The sequence below is a fragment of the Glycine max genome, chromosome 18 (genome assembly GCF_000004515.6).
Source record: "Glycine max cultivar Williams 82 chromosome 18, Glycine_max_v4.0, whole genome shotgun sequence".
Lineage (NCBI taxonomy): Eukaryota > Viridiplantae > Streptophyta > Magnoliopsida > Fabales > Fabaceae > Glycine > Glycine max.
The window spans coordinates 721383-736531 of NC_038254.2; the positions used below are offsets into that span (position 1 = coordinate 721383).

General features: G+C 31.3%; 2 protein-coding genes across 3 annotated transcripts; one reads left to right on the plus strand and one right to left on the minus strand.

The window, feature by feature from the left end:
- The first annotated feature begins 664 nt into the window (after positions 1-664).
- LOC100793518 (probable thimet oligopeptidase) lies at positions 665-10950 on the plus strand. 2 transcript variants are annotated; one of them, XM_003551838.5, is made up of 20 exons: positions 665-957; positions 1064-1185; positions 1793-1956; positions 2324-2414; positions 2579-2758; positions 3882-3962; positions 4395-4475; positions 4993-5085; positions 5706-5786; positions 5859-6021; positions 6316-6436; positions 6525-6597; positions 7488-7595; positions 8580-8677; positions 8788-8833; positions 8964-9060; positions 9920-9993; positions 10082-10186; positions 10349-10429; positions 10725-10950. In XM_003551838.5, the coding sequence occupies exons 1-20, from the start codon at positions 801-803 to the stop codon at positions 10833-10835; spliced, it is 2127 nt and encodes a 708-aa protein (XP_003551886.1). In that variant the 5' UTR covers positions 665-800; the 3' UTR covers positions 10836-10950. The 2 variants fall into 2 exon arrangements, with proteins under 2 accessions (XP_003551886.1, XP_006601906.1); XM_006601843.4 differs by having other exon boundaries at positions 5862-6021.
- A 1973-nt stretch (positions 10951-12923) lies between these two features.
- LOC100795096 (50S ribosomal protein L11) lies at positions 12924-13638 on the minus strand. Its single transcript, XM_003551840.5, has one exon. It carries the CDS (start codon positions 13577-13579, stop codon positions 13130-13132), a length of 450 nt encoding a protein of 149 aa, XP_003551888.3. The 5' UTR covers positions 13580-13638; the 3' UTR covers positions 12924-13129.
- Between the last annotated feature and the right edge of the window lie 1511 nt (positions 13639-15149).

Sequence of the window (15149 nt, forward strand, 5' to 3'; positions counted from 1 at the left end):
ATTGAGGCGATTCTATTAATCAAGGTCAAGGCCTCATTTTTTGACTAATTAATTATATTTTGCGAGGTTTTTCAATTTTCTTTTGAAATCTTATTATCTTAATGGGTTAATTAGTTGATAAACAAAAGTTTGATTGTTAAGATTTTAAAACTTTTTAAAAATTCAATTTTTAATCTCTATTTTTTAAAAATTTAATTTTTAGTCTCTGAAATTTTATTAATTCAAGAATTAAAAATTGAATTTTTAAAAAATTTATAGATCTTGCTTGATCAAATTTTTATTTAGAATCTAAAAATCAAAATTTATTTATTTCTTTAAAATTTAAATCAGTCAAAAATTAAAATTTGTTTAAGGATTAAAAATCAAATTTTGAAAAATTTCAGAATTAATATCTTAATTCTATAACTTTCGTTTATCTATAACTTAATATTTAATAATTAAAAATGTTAACGTCACACTGTGTGCTACATTGTACAAACATAATAGTCTGTAATAAAATGTCATGTCTATATTTTATTAAATTTTAGATGTTGAATTGTTATATATAAAAAAAGATAAACCAAAATTATACAGTCAAATATTGCGCCTAAAAATAATGGGAACTAATAATTTCACAAAAAATAAAAAATAAAAATACAGAGAAACCAAAGTTTGATGTAAGTCCTTTTTCTTTTCATATTTCGTGAATTTCGAAATTCACGTCAAATTTCAATTGCGTCATCTCATTTTTCCGCCCAAAACAAATCCTCCCTTCGCGCTCGTCAAGGGGAGAAAGAGAAAAGACAAAACGAGCAGAGAAAATGACGGAAAGTGAGGGAAAGTGTAAGAAAATGGGCAAAGAGAAGAGAGGTAGAAGCTTCATCGCCTTCACCGGAGCTGCGGCGGTGCTTGGAATTGCGGCGAACCTAGCTATCACCGCAATCAAGTACCAGAAGGCAAAAAATGCTAAGAAGAAAGGTACTACTTCTTCTCAACTCTTCAATTTTCTTCTCAATGTGTGCTTAGTGAATCAGGTCTTAAAATTTAAGATCGTTTCACTGAATCCAGTAGTGGAAACTTGTAGATCTTGCAGGTTCCAAGGTGCGCGTTAATCTCTCTGCATCTGAGATTCTTAAGCTGGCTGAGCAAATCATTGCTAACTCAAACAAGGCCCATAATTCTGTTGCGTCGGTGCCTCTCGACAAGGTGTTATCGATTTGCATCTATATGCTGCACTGAATACTGATCTCATTTATTTACTGAATTATTATTACTTACAAATACAAAACATCGTCGCATTTGTTAAGAAACGTCGCCATTCTCTCTTTCACTGGAGAAATAATCTTTGAGATATTGAAGCATTTTGCTCGTTATCTAATTTTGCAATTGGATCAAGGTGAAGTTGGGTCAATTTTTTTTAGTAGACCAACCGTTTTAGTCCCTGAAAGTATATAACACTTGCATTAGTCCTAAAACTAAGGAAATTACAAATAAGTGTAATCTGTTGATCATGTTAGTCCAAAATTAAAAAAAAATGTGTATCAAAATAACAGTTAGTAGTTATGTTTAAAGACTTACATGAAACAACTGGAAATTCTAGGAACTTATTTGGAATTTTCTTAATTTCAAGGTCTATTGTGACAGTGGATTATATTTTTAGGCACTAAATGGTAGTTTACTTCTTTTCTTTTTTTCAAATCATATTTTGATGTGTTATATATTTACTTTCGATTGTGTTTGATTATTTAACATGTATTTTCTTTCTATGTACTGTTTTTTTAAGATGATTGTCTTGTGTTGACAATAAGGGCAGGTTACATATGCAAATGTTATATCACCTCTGGCAGAACTGCAAGCGCAGCAATTCCCACTGGTCCAGTCTTGTGTGTTTCAGAAGATGGTATCTACTCGAGAGGATGTACGCAAAGCAAGTGCAGAAGCAGAGCGAAGAATAGATGCTCATCTTGATGCGTGCAGGTTTGCTAACATTGATTTATAGTTTCTTATACTATTTATGATTTCTTCAAAGTTCTTGCCATGTGCTTTTGATGGGGCAGAAATGCCCTACCAGCTCAGGGAATATATGGTGGATTTGACAATGATTATAGCTTTCCTACTCTCACTGGTTTCAGAGTTTGCTGAAAGCAAATAATGAGGACAGTGAGGAAAAACTCACACTACACTACTTTTAAGCTGCATGTATGGCTTGGTATTATTAATTTGTTTGTAGCACCTGCCAAAAGTAGTTTCATGGTTTTTGTTAGTTTGTCTTTTTGAGACCACATGACTTTCCATTTCTTCAATATGAAACTTAATATTGTGTTGTTCCATGCAAGTGGATCAGCAAACGTGAGGATGTGTATCTTGTCATTAAAGCATTTGCAGTAAAGGGGGAGTGGATGAATGCTGAAGCCAAACGCTTTGTTCAAATCCTGGTAAGAACTAAGAACCAAGGAGTTCTCTGGAATGTAGTCTTGCTTTAATTTATTTTCTGGATGAGAGATTTGTCTGGAAAAGTAATAACATCAATAAAGTGATTAATATACTTTTCCATGATCAGTATGAAATCCAGATTTGATTCTTTCCTAATCAGTGACAGGTGAGAGATTTTGAGCGAAATGGATTGAACCTCACAGCAAGCAAAAGAGAAGAGTTGCAGCGTCTTAGGGCTCAGATTGATGAATTAAGTTTTAAATACATCCAAAATCTCAATGACGATAGCAAGTTTCTTCTCTTCACTGAGGCAGAGTTAGCTGGATTACCTCCAGAGTTTCTCAAGGTTTAGTATGATTATTCCTGCTTTCAATTAAAAAGAATTTCAATAATTTGTCTATGGATATGATTTGCAACAGACCATTTTGCCATCACTTCATCCATGTAGCCAAGCCCACCTTGTGGTAAAAGGCTTGTTGTATTCTTCCATCAAATCCACTTAACCAGTGTAGGCATGTTTCTGATTTTTTTTCCTTTCCTTTGTTGCTTCTTTGCCCAAGTCTGATATTAAATACTTGCTTGTAAATTATGAACTTTGAAATTTATGGCTTATATTATTTATTCTAAACCCTTTGTCTTCTATTATTTGTTCTGACATAATTTCATAATACTTGCCTTTCTGGGTTGGACTTGGAATGACTGCCTCTTCATTGAACTATTAATTCCTAAAACACTACATGACTTTTCAACTGTGATTGAGGCAAAATAGTACACGTATAGGGAAAGGAAAATCATGTCACTCACATGTATGTTTGTGAGTCCTATTTAAAAATAAAGGGGTCATGGAGTAACATGTTGCCATCAATTTTCCTCGTTGAGAGATGCATTTGTTTACCTCCAAATCACTCCCATCCTTTCCCACACTGAAAAAAGGTAAAATAATGATTTGATCTCCATTTATTTTCCCTTTATTTTGTCTCTTGAATAAACAAGATAAAATATATTTCTAGTTTTTTCTTTTTATACATCCGGTCATCCACTCAAGAAGATGAATACCTTCCCTCTCCTTCCTTTTGAAAACCATCCCCTACCATGTCAATTTAAAATCTCAAATCTAGCCCTGGAGTATGAATCTTGTGACTAAACAAAGAAGAACCGAAAGGAACCATTACTTTAGAAGTTTAAAAAAAAAGTACAGAAGAAATATCGGCAACATAAATTTAAGATCAAGATGATATTTAACTGACCGGACTATCTAAGGGCATAATTAAACCAATACACCAGTTCTCTCTCCACATCAGATTGATCACATAATTGCTCCAGATAAGCATAAAACAGATATCTGATATAACTCTAATCAGGTGTTCATGCATTTATGGAGGCTCATTACTGCTTCTGCATTGCCTTCAATTGTTAAACATTTTTTTTTCTGGTTGTTATATAATTGAATTAAATGCATTTCTCCACAGGGTTTAGATAAATCGGAAAATGGAAAATTTAAAATTTCCCTGAGAAGTCATCTTGTTGCAGCTGTACTTGAATTTTGCAAGGTATGGTCAATGAATATTAACTAATACTTGCACATTTATTAGCTAAATAAGTGCTATATTAAGTAGTGAGATTAAATTGGCTCTTGCACTACCTGTAAAATAATAGTGAGAAGAAGCAGAATTTCAGCTGTATATGGTTTAATAAAATGGCATTCTTGTCTCAGTAAAAGTTTAAACTTAGTGTAATGACTAATGACCATGTGACTAATACTTTCCATGGGAGTTTGATTTGGGAAAGGCATAGACTAAGAAGCTAGAATGATGTCCTTTCCTTTTTGATAAAATCATTTTTTACAAAGAGCTACTGTGTTTAAATATTCTATAGAATGTCATTTTTTCTCCTACAGACTTGGTAGATCTTTTGTGTATATTTTCATTTATTTAGGGAAACTATACTAACAAGATCTATAATTCTACATTGATCGCATGAAGGTTGGAACTACCAGGCGGATGGTATCAAGGGCATATGGGAATCAGTGTGGAGAAATCAATGTTTTTATCTTAGAAAGCCTGGTAATTTTCATTGATGGCATTACTCATAAGGAGTAAGGACTCCGCTTATTTATTTACCATCAAATACTTCTATCCTGATTTCAAGCTATAAATTGAGAAATTATCTTGTAATTGGACTCGTAACAGGTCATTGACAATTTGACCTGCATTCAACCTCTAGTTATTTTACTTCAATTACTAATAATAGTTTGGTAGAAACAGAATAGTTCCTATGTAATTTTTTAGTTCTATATTTTTGCTGAATCAAATAACTTACCAATGAATAATGATTATTAAGACAGTTGAGTTTATTGGATTTGAAAGGATATAGTTCAGTTTTAAATTTGTATGACTGTCAGATTATGACAAATGTTACTTGTAGGATTGTTATTCAGCTTAAATTTTATAATGTTTATGGGGTTTATTTGGCATCTTTATATTGCTTTCTATGATTCTTGATTTTGTTACTTCTAGACTTGTTTATTGGCATAATCATAATAAAGTTTGCTCTTGTTGATATTTCATTGGCATGATTCAGGTGCAACAACGCCATAAATATGCTCGTTTACTTGGCTACTCATGCTATGCAGAGTATGCCATCGATGTTAGAATGGCAAAGACACCAAAAAAGGTTGGTAATCTTGTCATAGAGATGCAATAATGTATTTTCCATCAGAAGCACTACAAAGCTAGTGCCATAAATATGCTCTTTTTTTGTAACAAATAATGTTGGAGGGTAGCAAGGATCAGTGGTCAGTAATTATTATAAAATAAATACAATAAAAATGAGTAGTTTTCTTAAAGAATTATTTTTAAATGAATATCTGGAAATTGTAATGTAGTTTGTAATAACTTACACAAGATGTGTCAGATGGTCATGACTAATTGTGAATCAACTATAGATCATAATGACACACACGAGATTCAGAAGAAATTCTTTCAATATGTACTCTATTTGGGCTTGGTTATGATGACTGCCAGTGCAGGACATCTCTAATTTAAAATTAAAAGAAATGTTTGACAAACTTTCTTAGGTCAGTCTTGTCTAATAAGTAATAACGGCTGATTGATATTGGGAAAACAAAAACGAAATTATAATTGGTAATGCAGTCTTGTTTCTTTGTCATAAGCTGAGTTTATTTTGAGAGATTATGATAGTTAATCTTGTACTGTTTTTTCTACACTCTTTGGCGGTGATACTGATATATCTAATTCTAGATTTTTTTTTTAAAATTTCTGAATTTCATCCAGGTTTTTGAGTTCCTGAAAGACATATCGACAAGTTTAACTGACTTGGCCATGAAAGAACTTAATATCTTGAAAGATTTGAAGGTTTGCCCATTTTTGGTGATGCTGTTTGCTTTAATTTATATTTCCCTCATTACAAATTTATTATGACATCAGAAGAAAGAGGAAGGGGAGTTTCCATTTGGAATTGAGGACCTACTGTATTACGTAAAACGGGTTGAAGAGCAGGGTTATGATTTGGACTTTGGAGAGATCAAGCAATACTTTCCAATTAGTGTGGTTTTATCAGGGATCTTCAAAATTATCCAAGATCTATTTGGTAATTTTATATCTGATAATTTATTTGTCCTTATGTTTTATTGTCTCAATCATCAGTTATTCAGTTAATGTGCAAAGTAATTGGAAAGTAATTCATGGTAATATATTTTCAGTTTAGGAATAATGAACCATTCAACTGATCAATAACGTTAATAAAGTGGTTTACGAGTAACCATTTGCTGACTCGGTGCTTAATTCTTATTGGGCTGATTTTTTGTTTTTTTTAATTCTCCATTAATTGATTTCTATGTCATAGAATGTATATTGATACTTATTCTTGTTATTTTTCATGCAGGCTTAAGGTTTGAGAAAATTGCAGGAGCTGATGTTTGGCATTGTGATGTTTGTGTTTTTTCAGTGCTGGACTTGGGTTCTAGTGAACTCTTAGGTTATTGCTACTTTGATTTGTTCTCAAGGTTGAGCTTTTTAGCTATTTGTGCTTTATCAATTTTCATTTGCTTGTGAAAAGTGAAAACAGGTTCATGTTGTTTATTTCTATTCCAGGGAAGGAAAGTATGGTCATACTTGTGTGTTGGCTCTCCAGAACAGTGCATTAACAAGCAATGGGGCACAGCAGGTTTTCTTTAGTGAATAAAATTAAAACTTTCTAATATTCTGATTGTAAGCACCTGCCTCCATTTCCTGTGTAGTTGGGTTGGCTTTGGAAGTTTCTCTACTTACCTATCTAAATGAGTAAATGACAGTGTTCAAACTTTATTATGGTGCAAGTGTCGGTTCATATATAGATGTTACTGTGATGGTTTACGTATGGTTTAATTGGGCATTTAAAATGTCCAATCTTTGTACATATCAGATAGAGACGCTTCCTTAACAATAAAAAGACCATGCATTGACCACCAAGGAGACATTGTAAACACCACCCTATCTCATAATATGTTTAGGGTTCTATAAATCTCCTTGAAATTTCATGCTTTCTGTCCTGCTACACCCACATATAACTTGAGAACAGCATAAATCACACATCCACGAAATTTTAATCTTAATCTTTCTTTGTTCCAAAGTCTTTGAAGTGTATTGTTTCCGTAAGATACTTTTCCAGCGTGGAAGGACACAGCTATGATTCAAAAAATGATTATTTCACAAGATATCATTGTAATCAATCATATCGAGAACTGTTGTCAAGAGAAAATAAAACAAATTGGCCTCGAAGCTCTGGTCTTGACCTTAGAGGGCATTACTCTTTTGTTATCTGTAAGACTTTAAATTGAGAAAACACTTTAGAGATGCAATGTTTGCTTATATCACTTAGAGCTGGCAGACCTTTTATGCATGCAGGTGGTTCTTTATTTTTTGTTTTGTTTTAAATCCTTATGGTGGCTATGACACCAACATGTTCTTCATGCATGGTTGTTTATTAATAATTTTTGGATCTTGGCAATTGTGTGATTAAAAAATATGGGTTTCTTTCTCTTTCTTAATTTTTGTCCCTTTTCAATGTTTATGTAGATACCAGTTGCATTGTTAATATCTCAGTGTCAGAAGGATGCTGATGGTAGTTCTGGATTATTACGGTTTTCTGAAGTGGTCAGTCTTTTCCATGAGTTTGGCCACGTGGTATGTTTGCTTTTGCTTCCATGAAGATTTCCTAATCAGAATTATATCTTTGTCTATCTTGATTTGCATTATAATTCTTATAGGTGCTTGTTTGGGTCTGGGGAAAAGGTAAATAAAATGAAAGTTGTGTATAACTGAGATCCTTTTTGTAAATGAAATACTCAAGACAACTCACAGACTAGTTTGAGTTGACAATTCTTGGTAGAGAAATTGATTTAACTTCCTTTCAAACTCATTTCTGTATAAAGTCCATTAGACTTGGTAAACTTGTGCAAATTTGCATAAAATTCCAAGTCAAGAAGTGACTTTAGGTTATAATTAGGGTTTAAAGCATATGATTGAACAGATCAAAATAATATTTCTTTGGGAGAATTAAGGTAGAATAGAAATTAGAGAATTGAAGGTTCATTGGATTTGTGAGACAAAGGAGAATGTACAGGCATTATGAAAGGGTTTGGGGTTGGCTATTGGGGTGCTGCAAACTTCAGAAAACTCAACATTCTTGCCTTAGAAGAGTCTTAAGGTAAAAGCTTCCATAAGCTAGAAACAAATCCAAACTGAGCCTCATTTTGGTTCTTGGTTTGTATTAATCAACTTGTAGCCTTGAGTAAATAGGTTGTGCAGATGTTCCTGTCAGATAAGTTAATCCTGAGTCTTCTCTGGTCTGTTATTTCACTAATACACAGAATGGACATACTACTGTGAAATTGGATTTTCCATCTTTGCAAGCTGTCCTCTATGCCCTGATTAAGGGAGTTGAGTGTATTGTTTTTAATGATCAACCTAGATTTGCATGATTAGTTATTGCTTTGCCTCAATTATTAATAAGATTCATTCTGCAATAGCTGGAATTTGAGTATAAATTGAGCAGTATTTTCATGTAGGTGTGAGATATTGTAATACATGTTTAAATTTGGTTTTGTTTGCACATGACATCATTTACCTTTGTCCTTTCTTCTGAAGTTTTTTAAAAATCTTTGTTAGGTTCAACAAATTTGCAACCGTGCATCATTTACCAGAATTTCTGGATTATGTGTTGATCCTGACTTTGTGGAGATACCTGCTCAACTGTTAGAAAACTGGTAAGAAAATTAATACATATTCTTCCTTATTCTAATTTTAATTTAGGTTGAACATTATATCAAAAAATAATTAAACATAGATTCACTCTTCCTACATGTGGAAATTGTAGGTGTTATGAAAGCTATTCTCTCAAGTTGATTTCAGGATTTTATCAGGTGAGTTTCACCAATTGTTCGCTCCATAATCCTCTGAAATTATGTAGTCATTGTTTTTTGAGGTCAACTCAATCTGATAGTCTACTTTATGCTTCTTTGAACTATTTAATATATTAATTGTCACTTGCAGGATATTACAAAACCGTTAAAGGATGACATATGCAAATCAATTAAAAGATGGAGGACTTCTTTTTCTGCACTTAAATTGAAGCAAGATATTCTCTGCTGTATGTTTTACATTTTCATTGTTACATTTGACCTCAATATTTCCTAATTTTTCTTATACTTTTAATTTATATTATTTAATGCTTATTTAGATTATCTTACTCTGATTTGGGGAGTCAATTACTCTATAAACTGTATCCCCTTTTAGATGGTAGTTACATTGTCGGATACATAGGTTTGACCTCAACAAAGTAGGGAATAATTCTTATTGACTGGGATTTGATTTAGAGTCTGCTAATTTTGATTCAAGTTTACATTTTTGTTGTGAAAAGTGATTTTATGTTTGGTTTATATTTGGGTTCTCAACATGAATTGTACAGCAAGTAAATTACATCTTGAGAGGAGTGAAAATTTCTAGCTTTTCTAGTAATTGGAAATTGGAATTGCTTCTGGTTGTGGAGCTCTTAATATTTTTTTAAAACATCTATATTCATCCTTCAAAAAGTAAGTAAATCATCCAAATAGAATCAATTTTTTAAACCTTCTTTTAAAACATCTATATTTTTTAAGCATAATTTCTTTCAAAATCTATTCTACCAAAATCTAAACCAAACATACCTTGGTTTGGTCATTAGCTATATATTGTATGTATGTATAGACATGAATGTATGCATGAAGTGCTTGTGTCTGGTTAGATGAGTAACTGAAATGGTTATTTTCTATTTAAGAAAAGTGAGATGATCATAAGCACTACATTAGATTAGTGCGTGTACTATTTAGTTACCTTTTGTCACTTTTCAGTTGCTATTTAAGAATCAGCTGTCTAATATTTCTTTTGGGTGGGCTACAGGACATGATGTTTACAACATTGAACATTCTAATTACTTCGCATCATTTAACTTAAGATCTGCTTGCTATCAGGTCTTTTTGACCAAATCATACATTCTGCGGATAACATAGACATTCAGGAATTATTCAAGCATCTTCATCCCATGGTAAATGATTTAACATCAGTTCTAATTTTAAGTTCAATGTTTTTCATAAAAGAGTGAAAGGAAATTCTCTGTAAATGTCGTTTCCCAGGAGATGTTAGGCTTGCCAATATTAGAAGGAACCAATCCAGCGTCATATTTTCCTTCTACTGTCATTGGTTATGAGGCAGCTTGCTACAGTCGTATATGGAGTGAGGTTTGAATAACTCGCTACTTCTTTATGTGATACGTTTGTCAAAAATAATAATAATCAGTTTTCATTGCAAGCTTCTTTTAATTTTCAATCATCCGTGGGTAGTTTTCTTACTTTCTGATCATTGAATTTGAAAAATTAAAATTGAAGCCTAAAATGTTTCAGGTTTTTGCTGCTGATATATTCACCTCAAAGTTCTGCAACGATGTTTCAAACCAGCAAGCGGGCAGGCAATTCAGGAACAAGGTCAGTGATGACAATGACATTCTGCTTTTCGCGCAGAAATATATTAACCGTCTGTTTATATGTCCCTTTAAAAATGGGAGTGGAAAATTCAGCATTAAATTTATAAAAAAATTGTAAAAAAAGAAATCCATTCCTAAATTTTCCATTTCCAGTCATACATACGGTGTTCTAATTGTTTGTTCTTGGTAATAACGATCGCATGCAGCAATATATTGGTTTGTTAAAGAAAATTTCAGAGATTGCGATTGTAAATTTAGTAGTGCTTATTTGCATACTTGATTTAAAACAATTGCAGGTATTGGCCTCGGCAGGAGTGAAAGACCCCATTGATGTGTTATCAGACTTTCTAGGAAGAGAACCATCAATCCAAGCTTACATTGAGAACAAAGTCAAGTATGTTTTGTAAGGCTTTTTGGCCGGACGTGTACATTGACAAATTTTTATTTGGCCAGAATCAGTCTATTGGCACTTTATTGCTTTTTTTGGAGCATTAAATGAAAATTAATGGGTCAGTGTAAAAATTAGTACATATTATTTTTATTATGCAAAATTAATAAAAAATCGTATATATGTGTAAAAATTTTCACCTAATGAACTAAACAGAATTTTAGTCGGTTCCAAGCATAAGCTGCTGTAATAATTTTTTTATTTATTTAGTTTAATGATTATACACAGCAAAAACATACATCGTCAACCAATAAAAAAAATGTTGGTATAATTTTTAAAATAATTAGGTTGAATATAATTTTAGACTTGCTATTTTCCTTAATCTAAAATAGAGGCATGTGGTTTACTTATTTTAGAACATTTGAAATTTTGGTCTAATTTTAATATTTGTCTATGTTTTATTTCTTATATTTTAATTAATTAAATCATTTTGTAATGGTGTCTTAATTGAATGTGTTAAATTTAGGGTATGATTGAACTAAATTAAAAGAAATAAAATATAGACAACATAAACTATAGGATAAAATTGTAAATTTTTTAAAATAGGTGGGACCAAATGTCAAGTGATATAAGATATATTGAATAATTAGTGAAAAAGGGAATGATGAAAAGAAAAAAAAAAAATCAAATGTCTTTCTTTTGAAATAAGGAAACAAAAATTATAGATTTTTTAAAATAAGAAAATCAAATATTTTTAATTTAAAAATGGAGACACTAAAATTATAGATTAAACCAAATAAGACAAATTATATTTAAGTAAAATAATTATTTCACATAGTCGGTGAGTAAGCTATTTCCTCCTTTGCTTTTTTAGTTATGAAATCATATTTAGTAACATTTATAAAAAAATAATTATAGTATCCAAGAGATTTATTTATGGTAAAATAATCCATAGTATTTTAAAAAATTGAAGTAAATGTGAGAATTAGTTTAACAATTTATGGAGATAGGAATGTGCGCATGTGTATATATAAAAAAGGGCATATTTAATAAAAGGAAAAGAATATTTAGGCAATTTAATCTTTATCTTTTTTTAAATAAACATCTTTAAAAAGTAAAGTTTAAAGGAGCTTAATACTCCTTTCCTTCAATAAAAAAATAAGATAAACAAATATTAATCAAATAATTATAAAGGATAAGATTGATTTTAGTTAAAATTAATTTTTTATATATATTAAGGTTATATTTGTTGGAGATATAAGATTGATTTGATGATTGAAAAAAAAAATTTAAGGATAAAAAAAATGACACGAATTCGAATTTATCCGAAACTAACAAAAGGAACATTTGGCTATAAAAAAAATTCACATTTTTAAGATTGATTTCAAGGAAAAATTGATTCTATTTTAAGGTCACATTTATGCGCAATTTAAAAATGATATTATAAAAATTTCTTTTATTTATTCTTTAATATATAAAAATGTTTGCTTAGATGATCTATTCTATTATGCTACTTGTCTGCTTAAGCTGGTCAATCTAAAGTCTAAACAGGTATATTTTCAGAGAAAGACACCAAATAAGTTACCTCCTATTTCAACAGCCAACAACTCATTTCATAGGTAATGGAAAAAAGTACTTTTCTTGGAATTCATATATCAAAAATCGTTTAGGGAATAAGTTAAACAAGTCCGTAGAAAGGACAAGAACAAAGACCCGAGAGGAAAAAGAATGTGAAGTTGTGAGCAACTGAATTTGTTGACGGTCTATAATGCAAACTACACTAAAAGCTAAATTGATTTGTGTCACTGGCATTTCTCTTGTGTATGTTGTAGAGGATAAACTAAGCTCGATTAAAAAAAAATCAACAAATTAGAACTGAAAGTAGCACCCATCCACTCGTTGCAGAGAACTCTTTCCAACAAAGTTGATCTGCTTTGGCTCAGGAAGGGGAATAACAGATAACCCATGAATGATATCTCGATGAAGGAAAACATACTGAGTTATGCAGATCCCAAACCCCTGACTGTAATTGTCGTTGATAAAATTAAATAGTCCAAAGTAAAATTAACACAATTTTCTGCCAAAGGATTGAAGCACATAACCGATCTTGTTAACAAGCGTCACCCAATTGCTAACAACTTTATTCATATGATAAGATTTGTCAAATCAAAACATCATTAGCAAAATAACCAAACCATATGTGCAAGCTTTGGCTCCTCTTCAAAGCAAATTCAAAAGAGGTTTAAAAGAGAAACCCTAACCCTAATCCTAATAGCACAACACAACAAAGCAATTGATATATTAAAGATTGATTCAATCGAGGTCCTTGACGATCTTAATCCCCATGCTGTTGGCGGTTCCAATGATGGACTTAGAAATGGACTCGAGAGGCATGTTCTGGAGGTACGGATCGGACTGTTTCGCCTTCGCGATCTCGTGCACGTGCCGCACGGACAACGAGGACGCGGTCACGTGACCGGGCCGGCTGCTACCGGATTCCACGCCGGCGGCTTTCTTCAGGTACCACGACACCGGCGGCGACTTAACGGTGAACTCGAAGGTGTTGTCCTTGTACGCCGTTATCGTAACGGCCATGGGTGTCTCCGCCTTGTACTTCTGGGTGCGGGCGTTGAAGTCCTTGCAGAACGCCATCAGGTTCAGCCGGTACTGACCCAGCGCCGGTCCAACCGGTGGCGCCGGCCGAGCTCCTCCGGCCGGCACCGTGAGCCGGATCGTCGCTGCCACTGCCTTCGGTACGCTCATCGTTGTGGATGGGAGATTTCGGAGGAGCAGTGAGGGTTTAAGGTTCTTCACATGGGCCGGGCCCAACTGTTTCATGGGCCAGATCCAGAAAGAAAGAGTACTAGTTTTGTGGGCTATGGAGGACAAGTGAAAATAGAGTATTGGGAGGATTTTCAATTCATTGATGGCATTACATACTAAGGAGTAAAGACTCCACTTATTTAAACAAAGATTCACAAAAAAAAAAAAAAACTCCGTTTACCTTCCATCAATTTGTCCGTTAATAAACACTAAAATTGGAAGTAAAATTTGCTAAAAAGATAAAAAGTTATGAATAAAATTTGCCAAAAAAATTTATTGTAAAATTTGGCAAAATATAAAAAGTTGAAGGTAGAAAGTATAATCATATAAGGAGTAGAATATCGAAACTAAATTAATTTATTCGGTGTAAAATTGGTCAAAAATTAAAAAATTAGGTGTAAAAATGCAATTAAGCTAATATTTTTAAGATCTGAAAATTAATTTAACCTCTTATTTACTACAATTGAATATCAGAAAGAAAACTTTTTATGAATATTTTTAATCAAGAGTTTATTTAAATGTAATTTTAATATAATGATAAAATTTAGTTCTCATCATATCGTAAATATAATTAAAAATAATGAAAATGGTAAGATGAGTTCGTCTTTCAATTTTGAGGTTGGGTTTTTTTTTTTTTGTTAAATTAACAGTGCTTTGTCGTTTAATTTTTAATATATATAAAGTAATATGTATTTAATACTTCATAAATTTTATAAAGTAACTTTTTGTTAGAGTTTTCATAAAGTAACTTATATAAAAGAATAACAAAATAGAATGTACTATATATGTAAAAAGAAGTGTTGTATTTGAGGAAAAAAATTATTTCAACATAAGTGTGTCATTTGAGTGCAATATTAATTGTTTTTTATTAATATTTCTAATGAATATTATTTTAGTTTTTGAATGGAATATTAATATTATTATCTTTTATTTATTTAATAAGATTAATTTTGTAAAATTATTATTATTATTTATTTAATAATTTTTCTTTATATGTATAAAACAACATAGAACAACACTTATCATGAGACATAGGAAGAAACTTAGAGTATAAAAAATAACAAATAACAAATGAATAAACATGGATTAATTCGAGCGTGGTGGATAAAAAAAATATAATTAAAAAGAAAAATTCGATAAAAATGATTAACTATATTTTAAAAAAAAATTAGTCATCAATTGATAAAACTTCACATGATGGTCATGATTATCCAAAAAATAAAGATTAATAAAGTAGTATTAATTATTTTATTGGTTTTTTTTTATATTTTTATAGTATTTGTACCAAGTGAAGTGAGAGAGTGAATTAATAGAATAAAACTTTATTTGTCAAATATATTTATGATTATGTGAAATTAAGGGTATTTAATGATTTTTTAAATTTGTATATTAAATATTAGATAATTATTATTTTAAACACACATAAAAATTCTATCTTGATTTTAAAATACTAAATATTTATGTTTTGGCGGCAGAGATTAAAAGAAGAAAGTTGTTATTTGTCTTTAAT

Coding starts and splice junctions, on each gene's coding strand:
- LOC100793518 (XM_003551838.5), top strand. CDS start 801: ATGACGGAAAGTGAGGGAAAGTGTAAGAAAATGGGCAAAGAGAAGAGA. Junction 7,596..8,579: donor TCCATGAGTTTGGCCACGTG/GTATGTTTGCTT, acceptor AATCTTTGTTAG/GTTCAACAAATTTGCAACCG. Junction 8,678..8,787: donor GCTCAACTGTTAGAAAACTG/GTAAGAAAATTA, acceptor TGGAAATTGTAG/GTGTTATGAAAGCTATTCTC.
- LOC100795096 (XM_003551840.5), bottom strand. CDS start 13,579: ATGAGCGTACCGAAGGCAGTGGCAGCGACGATCCGGCTCACGGTGCCG.